This window comes from Trachypithecus francoisi, unplaced genomic scaffold (assembly GCF_009764315.1).
Source record: "Trachypithecus francoisi isolate TF-2019V2 unplaced genomic scaffold, Tfra_2.0 Lachesis_group12, whole genome shotgun sequence".
Lineage (NCBI taxonomy): Eukaryota > Metazoa > Chordata > Mammalia > Primates > Cercopithecidae > Trachypithecus > Trachypithecus francoisi.
Window position 1 is genome coordinate 23,295,584 of NW_022681457.1, and position 20,057 is coordinate 23,315,640.

Genomic DNA, 20,057 nt, shown 5'->3' on the forward strand with positions numbered 1-20,057 from the left:
TGATTATAAACGTTTGTCCCAATATCATACATGGTAAATTTCACTTGAATTAAAATTTATGGCCTTATAAGTTAAATGACTACCTTTCATTGTTTAGCAGTGCTTAAACTGAAAGTGGGCTATTAAAAAAATTAGCAACTGTTTCTGCTTAATTTTATATTGAAGAAATGTTAATTACTACATTTAGTTTTTAGAAATTAGTTTAGAAATTTGACTCTGAAGCCACTTAATAATAAGCCCATATTATATAGAATAGCCATGATAAATCAGAAATAACTTTAGTTATTCCCATAATCAGAATGATATGTAAAATTTCACTGATTATTGCCCAGTTACATATAAATTTATTCCTTCTAATAGACATACGTAAGTAAAAATGAGCTTGCCACGCAAATGCAGCTTCAAGGCAAGTTCCTTGGCTCTTCATTTCTGATCATGATTGCTTCACCTTATGCAGCTTGTGGAGCCATTGATGTTCCTCTCATCATTTCAGCACCTAAGAGTATTTATTTAGAACAGCAGTTGTCAAAGTTTGGTTGTGGGCCTCTGGAGGGCTCTGAGAGCCTTGCAGGTGGTCTATGAGATCCAAACAGCTTTTACAATAATACCACGACGTTATTATCCCTTTCACCCTGTTAACATTTGTACTGATGATACAAAAGCAGCTGCAGGCTAAAACTGCTGGTGCCTTGGTGCAAAACAAGGCAGTGGCCACAAACTATTATAGTAATCATTTCATTCTTTTCTGCCATGTGCTTGCAACAAAAAAGAAAAAAATGCCATTTCAATTGAAGTTTTTTTATGATGCAGTAAAATGATTAATTTTAGTAAATTTTGACCATTTAGTGCATGTCTTTTGAATATTGTCAAAATGGGAAGTATTATGTAGCATTCTTGCTATGTACTGAAGTATGATGGTTGTCTTAAGGAAAGTCATTTGCGAAGTGAATCTGCTACTTTTTTATATGGAACAGCATTTTTATTTTTATAAAAATAACTGCAGAAAAATTATGTTTATCCAGACTTGGGTATTTGGAAGATGTTTTCTTGAGAATGGATGATGTGAACCTGTTGTTTTAAGGAAAACAACTGACACTGTTAGCAACAATAAAATTTGAGCTTAAGCAAAAAGTCGAATTTTGGAAAATTTGTATTTTACCGTGAGCTTGACATTTCCCTAATATTTAAAAGCTTTCTAAGGCTGGGCGTGGTGGCTCATGCCTGTAATCCCAGCACTTTGGGAGGCCAAGGTGGGAGGATCTCTTGAGCCCAGGAGTTCGATACCAGTCTTGGCAATGTGGCAAAAACCTGTCTCTATAAAAGACACGAAAGTTAGCTGGGCATGGTGCTACTTGGGAGGCTGAGGTGGGAGGAGGTGGAGGCTGCTTTCAGCCGAGATTGTGGCACTGAACTCCATCCAGCCTGGGCGACAGAGTATGACCCTGTCTGAAGAAAAAAAAGAAAAGAAAAGTAAAGAAAGGCATTTCTGATTAGAGTGTTGATTGATATTAATCAATATGATTGTCTTGATATTATATGATGAATATGTCAGTACTTGGAAGGTCTGCATAACTGTGAATTGGTATTTTCTTTTCTTCTCTTCTCTTTTTTTTTTTGAGCAGAGTCTTGCTCTGTTGCCTAGGCTAGAGTGCAGTGACATGATCCTATCTTACTGCAGCCTCGACCTCCCAGGCTCAAGCAGTCCTCCTACCTCAGTCTCCTGAGTAGCTGGTATTACAGGCCTGTACCACCAAGCTAGGCTAATTTATTTTTATTTTTATTTTTTTGAGACAGGGTCTCACTCTGTCACCCAGGCTGGACTGCAGTGGTGCGATCTCGGCTGACTGCAGCCTCCCTCTGGGGCTCAAGTGATCCCCCACCTCAGCTTCTGGAGTAGCTGGGACTACAGACACAGGCCACCATGCCTGGCTAATTTTTGTGTTTTTTTGTAGAGACGGGGTTTCACTATGTTGCCCAGGCTGATTTCAAATTCCAGAGCTCAAGCAATCCTCGTGCCTTGCCCTCCCAAAGTGCTGGAATTACAGGTGTGAGTCATTGCACCTGCCTGGCCTTATTTGTATTTTTTGTAGAGACAGTCTCGCTTTGTTTCCCGGGCTGGTCTTGAACTCCTGGCCTGAAGTGATCCTCCTGCTTAGGCCTTCCAAAGTGCTGGGATTGTAGGTATGAGCCACCATATTCAGCCTCAATATTTTGTGAAGACCAGTATGTGATATGACAAAATAATATGTAGCTAAATGATCCTCTCGAAAATCAAGATAGATCAGTCGATTTCAATAGTGTCTGAAAGTTTGTTGATATAGTTCCAGATTCTACATTGTAACAGTATAAGAAACCACCACTTGCCAAGTTTTGGTGTGTTATCAAAGAATAGGCTGAAAGGACTATTATAATACCCATCCCCTTTCCAACTATATATCTGATTGAGGCCAGATATTCTTCATATACTTCATATACTTCATCCAAAACAGTATATTGTAACACATTGAATGCAGAAGCAAATGAGTCCAGCTGTTTTCTTTTAAGCCAGATATTAAAGAGATTTGTAAAAATATTAAACAGTCCCACTCATATATATATATATATGTATGTATGTATGTAAGATTTGATGACTTGCTAGGAGGATTCACAGAACTCGGCATACAGTTGTACCCATAGCTATATTTATTACAGTGAAGAATACAAAGCAAAATCAACATGGAAAAGGTTGCGTAAGGTGGAGACTGGAGGAAACCAAGCACAAGCTTCCATGAGTCCTCTCCCTGTGGAGTCATATAGGACACACTTACATATATATATATAGGCAAGAGTGGGACTGTTTTTTTTTTTTTTTTTTTTTGAGGCGGAGTCTCGCTCTGTCGCCCGGACTGGAGTGCAGTGGCCAGATCTCAGCTCACTGCAAGCTCCGCCTCCGGGTTTACGCCATTCTCCTGCCTCAGCCTCCGGAGTAGCTGGGACTACAGGCGCCCGCCACCTCGCCCGGCTAGTTATTTTGTATTTTTAGTAGAGACGGGGTTTCACCGTGTTAGCCAGGATGGTCTCGATCTCCTGACCTCGTGATCTGCCGGTCTCGGCCTCCCAAAGTGCTGGGATTACAGGCTTGAGCCACCGCGCCCGGCCAGGGACTGTTTAATATTTTTAGTTTAATTTAATATATATACTATATAATTTAATATATAATAAATATATATATTTAATATATATATACATTTTGAGATGGAGTCTTGCTCTGTTGCCCAGGCTAGAGTGCAGTGGTGCAATCTTGGCTCACCAGAACCTCTGCCTCCCAGGTTCAAGTGATTCTCCTACCTCAGGCTCCCGAATAGCTGGAACTACAGGTGTGTGCAACCATGCCTGGCTAATTTTTGCATTTTTAGTAGAGATGGGTTTTCACTATGTTGGCCAGGCTGGTCTCGAACTCCTGACCTCGTGATCCACCTGCCTCAGCCTCCCAAAGTGCTCGGATTACAGGTGTGAGCCACCATGCCTGGCCAATATTTTTTGTTTTGGAAAATATAGCTCTTTTAAAAATATATACACAATATACATAAATATTGATAAAAATTAACATTAAATATTAAATATTAAAAAATTCCTCAGTACCAATTTTTGCATGTGTATACGTTTGTGAATTCATCTTTACCAGATTTCTCCAGAGAAACAGAACCAATAGGATATGTGTGTGATTATTTTAAAAAAGAGATTATTTTAAAAAATTGGCTCATGCCATGGTGGGGGCTGGCAAGTCCAAAATTTGTAGGGAAGTCAAGGAGGCTGGAAACCCAGACAAGAGTTGATGTTGTAGTCTTGTGTTTGAGATCTATAGGGCAGGCCAGCAGAATGTCTCAGGAAGCTCTGTTACATTCTTGAGGCAGAATTTCTTCTCTAGGAAATCTCAGTTTTTGTTTGTGAATTCTTCAGCTGATTGGATGAGACTCACCTACATCATTGAGGGTAATCTTCCTTTACTTAAAGTCAATTGTTTGTATATGCTAATCACATTTACAAAGTACCTTTGCAGCAACATCTAGATTAGTGATGACCAAAACAGTCAGCACCACAGCCGAGCCAAGATGACACATATAATTTAACTGTTATCCATTACCACAATCAAGGTAATGAGCGTATTCATTACTCCCAGCCTATTCCTGTACTACTTTGTAATTCCTATCCCTCCATCCTTAATAATTTTTAAGAGTGTAAAGGAGTTCTGTCTTTATCCATTTAGTGTTGCTATAAGGAAATATCTGAGGATAGGTAATTTAAAATAAAAGAGGTTTATTTAGCTTATAGTTCTGCTGGCTGGAAAATTGGGCATCTGGGGAAAGCCTCAGGCTGCTTCCATGGTGGAAGATGGAGAGCCAGTGTGTGCAGAGATCACGTGGGCAGCGAGGAAGCTGGGGCAGAGAGGCGGAGGAGGGGGGGCAACTCTCTTTTTAACAATCAGAGTGAGAATTCACTGCACTAAGTAAACTCACCGCAGAGAACTCAGAGCAAGAACTCACTGCACCAAGCCATTCATGAGGGATTCACTCCCATGACCCAAACACCTCCCATTGGGCCTCACCTCTACCAGTGGGGATGAGATTTCAACATGAGGTTTGGGGGGACAACCATCCAAACTGTAGCAAGTTTTGAGACCAGAATGTTTGAGAATGTTCATTTTATAAACCTTTAAAACACATCTGTGGCTGGGTGCAGTGGCTCATGCTTGTAATCCCAGCACTTTGGGAGGCTGAGCCGGGCGGATCACTTGAGGTCAGGAGTTTGGGACCAGCCTGGCCAACATGGTGAAACACTGTCTCTACTAAAAATACAAAAAAATTAGCCAGGTGCGGAGGTGCATGCCTGTAATCCCAGCTACTTAGGAGGCTGAGGCATGAGAATTGCTTGAACCTTGGAGGCAGAGGTTGCAGTGAGCCAAGATCATGCCACTGCACTCCAGCCTGGGTGACAGGGGAAGACTCTGTCTCAAAACAAACAAACAAACAAACAGAAACCACACACATTCCGTGGCACAACACAATATTCTTTAAGGATTCTTTAAAAATTTTTTTTATAACCTAGAAAGAATAAAATATTGCAGAAAAATTTGGGATGTCTTTCTTTGTATTCCCTCCCTCCTCCTGCCTCTGCCTTAGAAATTTTAATAGGTTTTTTTGTTGGAGTGGCATTTTTTTTCCCGAAATGCAAAGTGGAGTGGTTATTGTGCAAAACAAAGGGTCAAGTAAATTTAAACAAAATCCGATAGGTTTCTTTACTGTAAGAATTTTCTTAGCTTTTAAAATACTAACATGCTTTATGAATTTTCACAAGAGTAAGATGTGCAGAGTTTCCCAGATTAATCCCGTTGAGGCATTGTTGGAAAAAGCCCAAGTCTGATTTTCGCCCTTTACTGGAAGGGATCGTCACTATTTCAGATCATCAAAGAGGAGGTAGAGGGTATGCTTGTCATAGGGTCATAAGAGCTCAAAGAGAAGCAAGTACTTATGCCAGACATTGTTATCTGCTTAATGTACATTATTCTCATGTAACCTTCAAAACACTCTTAGAAGTTTTATTCCCAAATTGTAGATATGGAAACCATTAAGAAATTGCCCAAGGTTACAGCAGCTAGGTGAGCCACAGAGTCAGGATTGAGCCCATATCTGTTTGATGCTGAAGTCTGAGCTTTGTCGTTAGAATTTATCCAAAGTTAATCCTAGTGTTTTCCTTTTCCTGATATACACCTGTGCACAATTGTTCACATCTATCAACAGGGAGTAGCCAGCTCTAGGAACAACAGAGCTATTGTCTCTTCTAGGGCATATGGTAAGGCCTAGGCATAGGGGACAGAGCAGTATTCACTTCTCCTTTCCTCTCATGTCAGCTGATGGCAGATAAAATCTCTTCAGCCTTCTTGCTATAACCAATTTATCTCCTTCCTCAGCCTGGCCTCATTTGTTGCTTATTACCAGTCAATGTTATGCTTGCTGTAACTCATGAAATGACTTAAGCTGCAGCACCCTCAGGCCCTAGGCTGTGGCACAAGACATGGTGTACACCCTCCCTATTATCTACCTTTGGAGAAATTCGTCTCAACACACCTACATCCAAATTAGCCTCTGAAAGGAAAGAGCATAGGATTATAGTGTGTGAGCTTTAGAATCAGACAGATGAAGGCTTGAATTCTGGATCCACCTCTCACCCTTGGCTTAATTCCATGTTTCTAAAATGGTCCCCAAGACACCAGATTTGATGACTTGCTAGGAGGATTCACAGAACTCAGCATGCAGTTGTACCCACAGCTATATTTATTACAGTGAAGAATACAAAGCAAAATCAACATGGAAACGCTTACATAAGGTAGAGCCTGGAGGAAACCAGGCACAAGCTTCCACGAGTCCTCTCCCTGTGGAGTCATATAGGACACACTTAAATCTTCCAGTGGTCAATTGTGACCACACATCTGAAACGTCTGCCATGGAAGCCCATCAGAGACTCTGCCAAAACATAGGGTTATTACTGGATGCTGGTCACAGAGGCACACACTGTGTAGCATATACTGAAGACCTAGACTTGCAGAAGAATGCAGGTGTTCACACTTTAGGCACCTTGAGCCATTTTTACCAGGGAATGGTGAGACCCCTCACAGAATCTAAGCTCCCAGGTGTTAGCCAAGGGCTCACCTTGTAAGAAGGCCTTTCCAAGGAAAGTTAATGCTTTTTATTTTTTGGCAGGAGATAATTTTGCTTGCCTTAAATAAAAGTCTGTGTGAAAACTCAATGTTAATCAATGTAACATGCTTATTAGCACAATGCCTCTTAGTTCCCAAAATGCTTATAACCCAATGAGAGAGAAATTTATTCTCATTTTGCTTAAGAAGGATCTGAGACTTAGGTAAGATAAACAACTGACCTTTGGCCATACAACTTGACCAAAGTAGAGCTAGGATTTGAACTTGGGTGCATCTGACTCCAAAGCCCTTACTTGTCTTTCTGTTGTGTCCTGCCACTAATGATGTAAAAGAAATGAAGTAGAAAATAGCATTTATTTATGTAAAAAAATTGATTGATTTATAGAAATCTTTTAAGAAACATTATTGAGATCTAGTTACAATGTCCAATCAGTTAATATAATCGGGCCAATTCCATGGATAGGGAAATTATATGATATTAAAAGGGTAGCTAAAAGGCCTATCTCTCTGTAAGCCTCAGAGCCTCTCCAAAATTCACAGTGCTTGAAACACTCACCTTGAGAACATTCTATCATTTGTAGCAAGAGTTAAACATCTTTTTGGGAGGTACTTTTTGTTTTGTTTTGTGTGACATTGATAATGGGCAGTGTAAAACCCTTGAAGTGCAGAAACCTATTTCATGTGATCTGAGGAAGTTCTAGGGCAGTCAGGTGTACTGGGATACCTTGTTGTCTTCAGAACACAGCCTATTTAAAGGTTGTCATACATTATTGACATTTTGGTATGAAGCAGTTAAAATATGAGTCTTTTGACTACCCAGTAACCTAATACTACGAAGGAATGGAACCAAGCAAGGGTTTGAGGTTGGATGTGGACTTTGACAGACTTTTCAGTGTAGAGTAAGGAAGGCCGAGCTTGAGGTCACTAAATGGTTGGTTAGTCCCAAGCAATTTTGCTTTGAGTGATTCTATAAACAGATATTTTCTTTGTCTTTAAAAATCAGTTAATGAGTGCTCTGGGAATTTGAGTAGGATAGGATAGTTTCTTTAATTCCTTTAGGGAAAAAATGTTTATTTTGTTTTATAAAGTTACGCTTTTCTATCAATGACATGTTGCCTTTTGATTGAAGACCAATAATAAAATTGGCCTGGAATCAAACATAGTTATTATTTCGTTTTCTCAGTTGTGGAAGTATTTGGTACCTTTTTTTTTTTTTTTTTTTCCTAAATAGAGACAGAGTCTTGCTCTGTCACTTAGGCTAGAGTGCAGTGGTGCGATCCTAGCTCACTGCAGCTTCCAACTCCTGACTTCAAGCAGTCCTCCCAAAGTGTTGGGATTACAGGTGTGAGCCATGGGTACCTGGACTCATTTTTTAGTTTTTGAAGAAACAAATTTGATTTCTTCTTTTGTAGCTCAGGTCTGAATTACTATAGGTTTTAAAAATTTTTTAAATTATCATACACAACAGCATATCAGAGAAGTTAAAATGCAAAGTAATGTGGGTTGTTTTTTTTTTTTAGCCTAAAGTTGCTACTTTTTTTTTTTGTTTTTTTGAGACAGTGTCTTTCTCTGTTGCTCAGGCTGGAGTGCAGTGGTATGATTTTGGCTCACTGCATCCTCCACCTCCCAGGTTCAAGTCTTGTGCCTCAGCCTCCCATGTAGCTGGGATCACAGGTGCTCACCACCACTCCCAGCTAATTTTTGTGTTTTTAGTAGATATGGGGTTCCACTATGTTGGCCAGGCTGGTCTGGCGACAGAGTGAGACTCCGTCTCAAACAAAAACAAAAACAAAACAAAAACAAAAACTCTTGACCTCAGGTGATGTGCCAGCCTCGGCCTCCCAAAGTGCTGGGATTACTGCATCAGCTATTTTAATTTTTCTGCCTTTTACACTATCTTCGCCAATATGCATAATTTTTTTCTCTTTTGAAAGAATCTATGGATTAATAAAACTTTTATATGTGAATGTTTGATTAGCACGCTGTGTACTTGAATCTTGGCATAGCTATTTATTGGTTTTCATTGATTGACGATTTCTGTTAAAGAACAAAAGGGACTTTTTGTTTCCTCACACAGAAGACAGGTTATGGAAGGAGAATGTTGATCAGAAAATATCAATAAAATGCAGACTGGGGCTGCTGGACTTAGACAAGGTAGCTGTCATTTTGGTGTCTTTCTATCAATCTGACTAATGACTATTTTTGTGCTTATGAATTCTTTAGAACACCTGCTTTTCTGCAGGAAGAAAATGTTTGACTTTCAGTGACAGATGCAAATTATCGACATCATTTTAAATTAAGAGTTGAGGTAAAATAGAAGAAAACTAATGCCTAGGGAGTGACTAAAAATATACTTTATGATAAAATGTCCTTCTTTGGCCAAGCCAAGGATGAAAACACAGACTTTTTTTTTTTTAATTTTTTGATCAAGGCATAATTCTATTGAAGAATAGTTTGATTTACAGAGGCAACTTTACCTTTATTTTTCATCAGGACCACTGACTTTCTCTTAAGTAGTTGCTTATTTTGTTTCAAGTCTGTTGCATGGATGAAAACAGAATATCAAATTATCACTATTAAAGTAGAAATCCAGCAATTCTTCATTCCTTTTTTCATAACAATATCCTCCTTGCATCTGTTTCCATTTTCTAAGTCTTTCCAGATGTTTCTGAATTAAATTGCATTTCTGCTGCACCACTTCTCTTCACTTCCAGTCCCTTCTAGTGGCTTCTGCAGCATTTACAACAAAGCACAGAGCTTTGTACGCATTATTTCAATCTAAAGCATTCCTTCATTTAGGTTCCTGTAAAATTGGCGAAAAGGAAGGATGGAGAATAGATGTTTCAGTCTAAAGGTGTTTTAGAAAAACTTCTACCTTCAGAATCTCGTCTTTAGCTTGCAGGTGGTGCCACCTGGAACTAGGAGTTTGAAGCTTAGAACCGGATTAACCCAATAGTCATTGCTCTGTTCTCAAGCTTTCTCTCCATGTTGCAGAATATCTATTTTTCATCTTCATTTCATTCAGACTTTTTGAGAGTTATAGGCAGTTTCTTGGAGAATAGGAAAGCAGTACATTTACTATCTACTAGCAGCCTTTGCGTGTAGGAGATTGACTTGCTACAGTAATGTTACTCTGGAGATATTGAAGTATAAGGCAAATAACTGGATGAGAGTAGTCTTAGTGAGCAACTTGGATTCAGCTTTGGTTCAACCTTTTTATCAGCTCTGTGACCTTGGTCAAGTCAGTCAAACTTTTTGTATCTCAGTTTTTCTCATTTGGTAGTTGTCCTTCTCTAAGTGAGATGGTATATGAAAGTGATTTTGAACCTGTAAGGTGCTCTGCATGTATAAATTTAAATAAAGCTAGCTGTGTTAACATTGTGGTATCTTTAATACGCTATAATAAAGATGAGTAGGGTGAATTCAAAATTTCTGACTAAACAAATTTAGGAAAAATTTTGTAAAAATTAGCTGTTTCAAAAATTTATCGAAGAAGGGAAATGAACATTTTGAACAGATACTCATTTTGATAAATTATTTACCTTCTGTGTATGAAATATACATGTAAAAGAATGTATATAATATCTGTGCACGTTCTAAATGATAATTAAACAATAATTATTTGCAAGACCAACTTGGGCAACAGAGTGGGACTCCATCTCAACAAAACAAAACAATAATTACCAGTGTATAATACATACCACCTAGCTTAAGAAATATAACATTATGTATCTTTTTTTTCAACTCATCTGGAATCTTGACTTTATTTATTTTATTTTTATTTTTTATGAGATAAGAGTCTAGTTCTGGGTCGCCTAAGCTGGAGTGCAGTGACGTGATCTTGGCTCACTGCAACCTCCACATCCCAGATTCAAGCGATTCACATGCCTCAGCCTCCTGAGTAGTTGAGATTATAGGTGTGTGCCATCACACCTGGCTAATTTTTGTATTTTTAGTAGAGACGGGGTTTCTCCATGTTGGCCAGGCTGGTCTCGAACTCTTGGCCTCAAGTGATCCACCTACCTTGGCCTCCCAAAGTGCTGGGATTATAGGTGTGAGCCACTGTGCTGGCAGAATCATGACTTTAAATACCTCCTATGTGCTGATGACCCACAAGGTTTTTTTTTTTAACCTCTCCCCAACTCCCAAATTTAAATGCGTAGTCTGGATTTCTCTACTGAACTTCAGATTTGTGTATCTGGCTGTATACCTGTTACGTCCACTTGAATGTCTAATAGGTATCTAAGACAACAGCTCTGAAACTGAACTCCTGATTTCCACCTCACCCATCTGTACCTCTGTAGTCTTCATCTCAGTTCATGGCAACTCTATCTTTCCAGTTGCTCAGGCTAAAAACTTGGGAGTTTTGACCCTTTTCCCGCCTCATAGCCCATATAGAAGCTATCTGCAGATCCTATTGACAGTTTATTAAAAATATATCTTGGCCAGGCCTGGTGGCTCACGCCTGTAATCCAAGCACTTTGAGAGGCTGAGGTGGGTGGATCATGAGGTCAAGAGTTTGAGACCAGCATGACATGGTGAAACCCCGTCTCTACTAAAAATACAAAAATTAGCTGAGCGTGGTGGTGCGCACCTGTAATCCCAGCTATTCAGGAGGCTGAGGCAGGAGAATCCCTTGAACCCCAGAGGCGGAGGTTGCAGTGAGCTGAGATCATGCCATTGCCCTCCAGCCTGGGTGACAGAGCGTGAGATTCTGATTAAAAAACAAAACAAAACAAAAAACTGTCTCTATCTATCTATCTATCTATCTAGAATCTCACTTCTGAACACTCCAACTGTGAACCACACCCAAGCTATTGTGGATTATTGCTAAGGCCTCCTAACTCGTATTTTTGCTTCTCTCGTTTTCTCTTCTGTAGTTTATTTTAAGCACAGAAGCTTGAATTCTGTTGTTAAAGTCAGTCAGGTAATGTCACTCCTCTGTTTCAAAATCCTACTCAATGCCTTCTCTTCCCAATCATGCAAAGAAGATGTCCTATACTGTCTGACTCCGTTAACTCTCCCATCTCTTAGATTACTCTTTTTTTCCCTCATTTTCTTGTAGCCACACTGGCATCTTTCTATTCCTCAAACATGTCACTGAGGATGTTGGTTTCAAGTTCCCAGCTTTATGCTGGAGGCTTCTGTTCTGACCTTTCCTTCTTGAGGCCCTGGCTTTTCTGTCCTTTTCCTTGCACACATGGCCATTAACACCCAACTCTAGGCCATTAGGCATGAGCTTATACCCTCAAGCAAAGGCCTTTTTTAGATTACTGGTTACTTTTCTCATTTTGAGCCTTTCCTTTGTGTTCTATGTGAAATTCCTTTACTCTCGCCATTTCAGCGAGTTATTAACAGTACTCCATTTTATTCAGCATTTTAGGTGGCTTCTTTGTCAGCCATTTTGCCAGAGCCAAAAATCTGATGAACTGTTACTAACTAGTGAAGTTAGAGCATTGATTTCTTGAAATAATTTTGTCTTTTTCTTGGATTGAAGGATGGAAGACTCCAGACAGGGGACCACATCTTGAAGATTGGTGGCACAAACGTGCAGGGAATGACCAGCGAGCAAGTTGCACAAGTTCTAAGGAACTGTGGGAATTCAGTCAGGATGCTGGTTGCTAGAGATCCAGCTGGTGACATTTCAGTCACCCCTCCTGCCCCTGCAGCCTTACCTGTTGCCCTGCCTACTGTAGCCAGCAAGGGCCCTGGTTCTGTGAGTTATACATATCATTCTTTCATCTTAAACCAAAGCCTGGGTGTGACACACTGTAAGATAAGAAATTCTTTCAACTTGGAGCACCACATTGGTGTGAGTTGTGCGCTCACCAGTGAAACAGGAAAATAAAAAGACTCATTTGGAGACATTAGATATGTTGGTTTTCTATTTTGCTGTTTCTCAGCGTTAAGTCATTCAGCCTCCCTTAGCATCAGTGACTTATTTATAAATTGAAGAATAATGATACTTGCCTTGTCTGTTTCACTGGGCTGGTGAGGAGACATCCAGGTGGTGGAGGAAAACTGTTAACATTGGCTGATGTGTGAGAATTATCACTGGTAGCCACAGGCTGGCTAAAGGGAATGGATATCAATAATAATATTTATTATACTAATTATTTTAGTTATGTAATAATAATAGTTATTTTTAATTATCAAACACCTGGAATTGTTCAGGTCATCTGAAGTCTTCACAGTAATTCTGCCAGATAGGCCTTATTGTACATTTAATAGATGAGGAAAATAAAGTCAAACATCATGTTAAAGACTTTATAGGGAGTAAGTTGCAAAACTGGAATTTGAATTTACATCTTTCTGGTCCATTCCAAGCTCCTTCCCACTATCTCAACACAGGCTTTTAGTGAAGACATAATAAAGTAAAAGCAAAGAAATGGGTTTTTTGTTTGTTTGTTTGTTTTGTTTTGTTTTTGAGATGGAGTTTCGCTCTTATTGCCCAGGCTGGAGTGCAGTGGCGTGATCTCGGCTCACCACAACCTCCACCTCCCAGGTTCAAGCAATTCTCCTGCCTCAGCCTCCTGAGTAGCTGGGATTACAGGCATGCACCACCACGCCTGGCTAATTTTGTATTTTTAGTAGAGATGGAGTTTCTCCATGTTGGTCAGGCTGGTCTTGAACTTCCGACCTCAGGTGATCTGCCCACCTTGGCCTCCCAAAGTGCTGGGATTACAGGCGTGAGCCACCATGACTGGCCAGAAATAGGTGTTAAAGGGGGGGTCCAGGAGGAAGAGGAAAGAAAAGAGAAATGGGCCGGACGCGGTGGCTCATGCCTCTAATCCCAGCACTTTGGGAGTCCAAGGTGGGTGCATCACCTGAGGTCAGGAGTTCAAGACCAGCCTTGCCAACATGGCAAAACCCAATCTCTACTAAAAATACAAAAATTAGCCAGATGTGGTGCACACCTGTAGTCCCGGATTCTCCAGCTGAGTCACTTCAACCGAGGAGGCAGAGGTTGCAGTGAGCTGAGATTGCATCACTGCACTCCAGCCTGGGCAACAGGACAAGACTCTGTTAAAAAAAAGAAAGAAACAAACAAAAACAAAAGGAAAGAGAAATGATTATGGTGGGAAAAGGGTGGAAGGCCACTGATTATCATCACCTGAGATGTCATTCTGTGTATTCTGGGAAGTTGTTGCCTTTCTCTACTTGGAACTGTATGAGTGGAAGTTTTCTATTTGAAATATCAGAACCTTTAAAAAGTTTCTCCAGCTGGGCTCGGTGGCTCACGCCTGTAATCCCAGCACTTTGGGAGACTGAGGCGGGTGGGTCACATGAGGCCAGGAGTTCGAGACCAGCCTGGCCAACATGGTGAAACCCGACTCTACTAAAAATACAAAGATTAGCCAGGAGTGGTGGCACACGCTTGTAATCCCAGCTACTTAGGAGACTGAGGCAGGAGAATCACTTGAACCCGGGAGGTGGAAGTTGCAGTGAGCCGAGATCCTGCCACTGCACTCTAGCCTGGGTGACAGAGTAAGACTCTGTCTCAAAAAAAAAAAAAAGTTTCTCCAAATTGTGGTTACATTTTCTTTTTCCTCTATTACTCTAGTCCCCTGGAGCCTTCTACTTTGTAGTGAGAGACAAATGTGGATATGTGATAAGTGAAAACTTGATCGAATCAATTATTTACTTTCTCATGTTAATGTTTTGAATTAAAAGCAAAGTATTATGTATTTAGACACCTTACTCATTTACAGAATAGTTTAAAAGACGAGTATTGAAAATAAGTTTTAGGGCCAGATGCAGTAACTCACACCTATAGTCCCAGCTACCTGGAAGGCTGAAGGGGGAGGATTGCTTGAGGCCAGGAGTTTGAGGTTGCAATAAGCTGTGATTGCTGCATTGCACTCCTGCTTGGGTGACAGAGCAAGATCCTGTCTCTGGAAAAAAAAAACAAAAAAAGCAACAACAAAGAAGAAAATAAAATAAGTTTTAGGTCGATATTTTTATATTACTGAACAATAATTAGTTTTACGTTTTGTTTCTAAATTTTTCTTTATGTTCGTAGTTCTTTCAGATACAAATATAGCCTAACTTTTTTCTAAGTGGTTATATTAGCTTTCTATTGTTGTATAACAAATTTACTGGTTTAAAACAATGTCCTTTGTTAGTTCACAGTTCTGTAGGTCAGAATTCAGGGTGGGCTTGGCTGGGCTCTCTGCTTAGCTGCTGTAGCTTCTTTTTTTCCTTTTTCTTTTTTTTCTTTTTCTTTTTTGAGATAGAGTCTTGCTCTGTTGCCCAGCCTGGAGTGCAGTGGTGTGATCTCGGCTCACTGCAGCCTCTGCCTCTTGGGTTCAAGCGATCCTCCTGTATCAGCCTCCGGAGCAGTGGGGGTTACAGGCGTGTGCCACCACGCCTGGCTAATTTTTGTATTTTTAGTAGAGACGGGGTTTTACCATGCTGGCCAGGCTGGTCTCAAACTCCTGACCTCAGGTGATCTGCCCACCTCGGCCTCCCAAAATGCTGGTATTATAGGTGTGAGCCACTGTACCTGGCCTCTGCTTAGCTTCTTACGAAGGCCAAAATCAAGGTATGGGCCTGGCTGAGCTCTTTTCTGGATGCCCTGGGGATAGTCCACGTCCAGTCTCATTCAGATTGTTGGCAGAATCTTGTTCCTTGCAACTGTAGGACTGAGGTCCCCTTTTATTTGTTGGCTGCCAGCCAGAGACCTCTTTCGGCTCCTTAAGGTCCCCCACATTACTTGTCACGTGACTTCCTCCGTCTTCAAACCACAAGTTGAGTCCTTAATGATTCAGATCTTTTTCATTTCCCTTTCTACTACCAGCAGGAGAAAACTCTGCCTTTAAAGGACTCCAGTGATGAGATTAGGCCCACCTGGATAATCTCCATTTTTGCCATGTAATATGGCATTAATATGGAGTAGCATAAGGGATTGAAGGTCATGGGACCGTCTTAAAATTCTGCCTACCATAGGCGCTAAGAAAATACTTGACAAACCTTGCGCAGATTGACTATGTACACACAGGTATGCCACTAAGCATATATAATTAAATTTGGTTTTTCCTTTTAGGACAGTTCTCTTTTTGAAACTTACAATGTTGAGCTCGTGAAAAAAGATGGGCAGAGTCTTGGAATTAGAATTGTTGGCTATGTTGGAACATCTCATACAGGTAAATGAATCATTTCTATTTTATATTTGGAAATAATTGTAAAGGATGTTAAGGTTTCTAGATAATAAAATTAAATACTTGAGGATTTTAATTTAAATGTTGAACAATAAAACCATGAATCTATGCTAGCAACCAGTCACTTCTCAGTGATTACAGAGTCACATTTTTATCTCAGTAGTTTTATAGCTGGCTTGATATCCATTAACAAAATAATATAATTGGCCAGCTCAGTGTATAATATTTGAATTGTACCTTCTCTTGTTTGTAAAATAGCTATATTATGAATATTGTTAATATATTATGATAGATTAGATTTGTGATAAGTAAATTGGTTACTGTATATATTTCATATTGTAAATGTTCCCAGAGTATGACTATTATGTTTTATCACTAAAAAAAAAGTTAAAACAAGCATTTTCGTTAGAACTATTTTCCTTTCATGTAAAAGGAATAAACTATGAGAATAAATACACAGTTCAAGTATCTCTGAATAAAACTCTCTCAACTCCTATCTGCAAAGCTTTGGTAACTTTCACTATAAGATTTATTCCTTTAATTTAAGATAATTATTAGGGTAAGAAAAAATAAACTTTTCCATAAATATTTGCTAATAATATGAAAATTCAGAGTTATAAAATGTTCTGGTATTTTTTAATAGCAAGATTGCAGAGTTCATTTCCTTAAAAAAAATTGTTATTTTGCATACTTACAGCAGGTGGAAGGATTAAGAGTGCTAATGTATTCAAAGTCCTGAATGAAATTCATGTCAGACCACCTTGTGCTATTTTAGCCTAATGAAATATCTTTTTTCAAACCTTTAGATTCTAAGTGCCACCTTTATTTAGGTTCAGAATTTAATGACATTCAAAAGAGCTCAGTGTGGATTGTATAATAATGTTGCAAAAAACCACTTTGAGTAGTTTTTAGTATGTTAAGTGTGGTTAGAGGAATCATTAGTTCCTAAACTTATGATTTTGTTCCTAAGTGAAAGTGAATGACTGGTAGAACATTGAGAAAATTTCATGTTTACATTACTGAAGAAAGGAAAGTATCTTTTTACTGTTTTACTTCTTTTTTTTTTTTGAGACAGAGTCTCACTCTGTCACCCAGGCTGGAGTGCAGTGGAGCAATCTTGGCTCACTGCAACCTTCACCTCCCAGTTTCAAGAGATTCTCCTACCCCAGCCTTCGGGTAGCTGGGACTGCAGGCGTGCACCACCACGCCCAGATAATTTTTGTATTTTTAGCAGAGACAGGGTTTCACTATGTTGGCCAGGGTGGTCTCAAACTCATAACCTCAGATGATCCACCTGCCTTGGCCTCCCAAAGTGCTGGGATTACAGGCGTGAGCCACCATGCCTGGCCCATTTTATTTCTTTACCCTCAAAAGTTTTTTGGACTGGGTAGTTAGGGGTGGCAGGGAGCAGGTAAATCCAAACACAAGTCAACATGCTTTTTAAAAAGTAGTCTTTGAAAATCATTTTTGCTGTATTCTATTCATTGGATTTTTGAGCAGTTCTGGAGAGGGTAGAAAAATGAATAAGAAAAGTCTGTTCAGGGAGACAAATGTGTAAGAAACACTTAGTTCTTTTTTAAAAATTATTATTATCATTTTTTTTTTTCCTTTTCTGAGATGGAGTCTTGCTCTGTCACCCAGAGCTGTAGTGCAGTGGCGTGATCTTGGCTCACTGCAACCTCTGCCTCCCAGGTTCAGGTGACTCTTGTGCCTCAGACTCCCCAGTAGCTACGGGACTACAGGTGCGCACCACCACACCCGGTTCACATTCTGCAGATGTGAAATCTGCAGATATGCGGGGCCCACTGTACAAGCAAACTATCATGGTATGGCAGATGACATATTCAGTTTGTCAGAGGGAAATGGAGAATTCACAAAGAAGGCAGCTTTTGAGCTATGAATGGAAAAGAAGAAGGGTTTTGATAGGTCAAAGTTTACCAGAAGAAAGAAGCTAGAGAAAAGGTAAAATCATGAAAATGCTAGCTGTTTTGGGGGAAATGTCAAGTGTGTGCTGTGGACCAGGCTTGGTGGTTCATGCCTGTAATCCCAGCACTTTGGGAGGCTGAGGCTGGCGGCTCATTTGAGCCCAGAAGTTCAAGACCAGCTTGGGCAACATGGTGAAACCCTGTCTCTACAAAAAATTAAAAAAATTGTAGCTCCAGCTACTCAGGAGGCTGAGGTGGGAGGACCGCTTGAGCTGGGGAGGCAGAAGCTGCAGTGAGCTGTGATTGTGCCACTACACACCAACCTGCAACCTGGGCAACAGAGGCAGGCCTTGTTTCAAAAAAAATAGTAATAATAAGAGCCTGGTGTGTCCAGAGTTATTTTCTTGGAAAGTTGTAGTGGAAATTGAAGTCAAAAAATAAATTTGGGCAGATTATGCAAGGCCTTGAATGTGATTCTGTGAAATTTATATTTTATTTTGTTGGCAATGGGAAGCAATTTATGTTTATTTTTTCTTATACAGTTTTTTTTTTTTTTGAAACAGAATCTTGTTCTGTTGCCCAGGCTGGAGTACAGTGGCATGATCTCAGCTCACTGCATCCTCCACCTTCTGGGTTCAAGCGATTCTCCTGCCTCAGCCTCCCAAGTAGCTGGGATTAGACGTGCACCATCATGCCCAGCTAATTTTTGTACTTTTGTAGAAACAGGGTTTCGCCATGTTGGCCAGGCTGGTCTTGAACTCCTGACCTCAAGTGATCTCTCTGTCTCAGCCTCCCAAAGTGCTGGGATTACAGGTGTGAGCCACTGTGCCCGGAAATTTTTTTTTTTTTTTTTTTTTTTTTAAGAGACAAGCCTTAAGCTTCTGGGCTCAGGTGATCCTCATGCCTCAGCCTCCAGAGTAGCTGGAATCACAGACATACACCATCACTCCTAGCTAATTTAAAAATTTTTTTTAGAGATGACATCCCACTATGTCACCCAGGCTGGCCTCAAAGTCCAGGGCTCAGGTGATCCTCCTGCCTCAGCCTCCCAAAGTGCTGGGATTACAACTGAACAACTACACCTGGCCTACAAATAATGTTTTGAGTTTATTTGGAAATAAAAATGTAAAATCATGCAGATCTATTGTGCTTTATTTTCCAGTTTCCGTTCCTGTCTCTGCCCATGGGAAGGCATGCTTTACAATTAAAGTTTTAAATTTTAAATTAAAAAAATTTTTGTAGCCATTTGTCTGTTTCAGTGTTTTATTTTATAATATATAAAGATTATTTCATGTTGCTGAGCTCATACTAATTTTTGTTTGTAGTTGTTAAGACCATATGTGCTTTTCTGGGCCAGGCATGGTAGCTCATACCTGTAATCCCAGCACTTTGGGAGGCCTAGGTGGATGGATCACTTGAGGTCAGGAATTCGAGACCAGCCTGACCAACATGGTGAAACCCCATCTCTACTAAAAATATGAAAATTATCTGGATGTGGTGGTCGGTGCCTGTAATTCCAGCTACTTAGGAGGCAGGAGAATCGCTTGAACTCTGGAGGTGGAGGTTGCAGTGAGCTGTGATCGCGCCATTGCACTCCAGCCTGGGCAACAAGAGTAAAACTCCGTCTCAAAAAGGAAACAAACAAAAAGATAATATGTAGTTTTCTTATTTCTGTGTCTGTGAAGCTAACACGAGCAGTGATCTAAATATAGGCAGGAAGACCTAGGAGACTCTTGTCATAGTGATGGTAAAAAAAAATGATGAAGTGTTATGCCACGTCAGTAATAAGAGTAGAGACAGACTAAGAGAGAGTCAGACTTACTCTGGGCTCTCCTGAATTCCAGCTTAAATTAGAGTACATTTCATCAGGGTTCCATTGCTGATTATTTTTCCAGAAGAGTAGTCATCAGTCAAATCATTTCAAATTCGGGTCACTTGAGATGGTGACAATTTGAAATAATCCATCAATTTCTCTGCTTGTGTTCAAAATAGTATTTATCAAACCTCCAGTCAACCCCGTTAGCTAATTAACCTCTTGATACAAATTTTGCAATCAAGGCCTAATTAGAATTTTCTTCCTTTTTCTGTATGTCTGTGCACCTTAAGGGAAAGCTTCAGGGATTTATGTGAAAAGTATAATGCCTGGCAGTGCTGCATACCACAATGGCCGCATTCAAGTGAATGACAAAATAGTTGCTGTAAGTAATTAGCCTCTGTTTTAGGTTTGATTCTAGTTGAAAAAAAGGTTGATCATTATTATAATACATGTGGGGGGGA

At 40.0% G+C, this 20,057-nt stretch overlaps 1 protein-coding gene across 5 annotated transcripts in view; it reads left to right on the forward strand.

Moving 5' to 3' along the window:
* Positions 1–20,057, forward strand: part of PATJ (PATJ crumbs cell polarity complex component) — a 434,245-nt gene that overhangs the window by 35,892 nt on the left and 378,296 nt on the right. For all 5 annotated transcript variants that reach the window (XM_033225088.1, XM_033225091.1, XM_033225090.1 and 2 more), the window contains exons 8-10: positions 12,192–12,410; positions 15,741–15,840; positions 19,887–19,978. In XM_033225088.1, the coding sequence (XP_033080979.1) occupies positions 12,192–12,410; positions 15,741–15,840; positions 19,887–19,978 (411 nt within the window). The remainder of the gene's footprint in view (positions 1–12,191; positions 12,411–15,740; positions 15,841–19,886; positions 19,979–20,057) is intronic.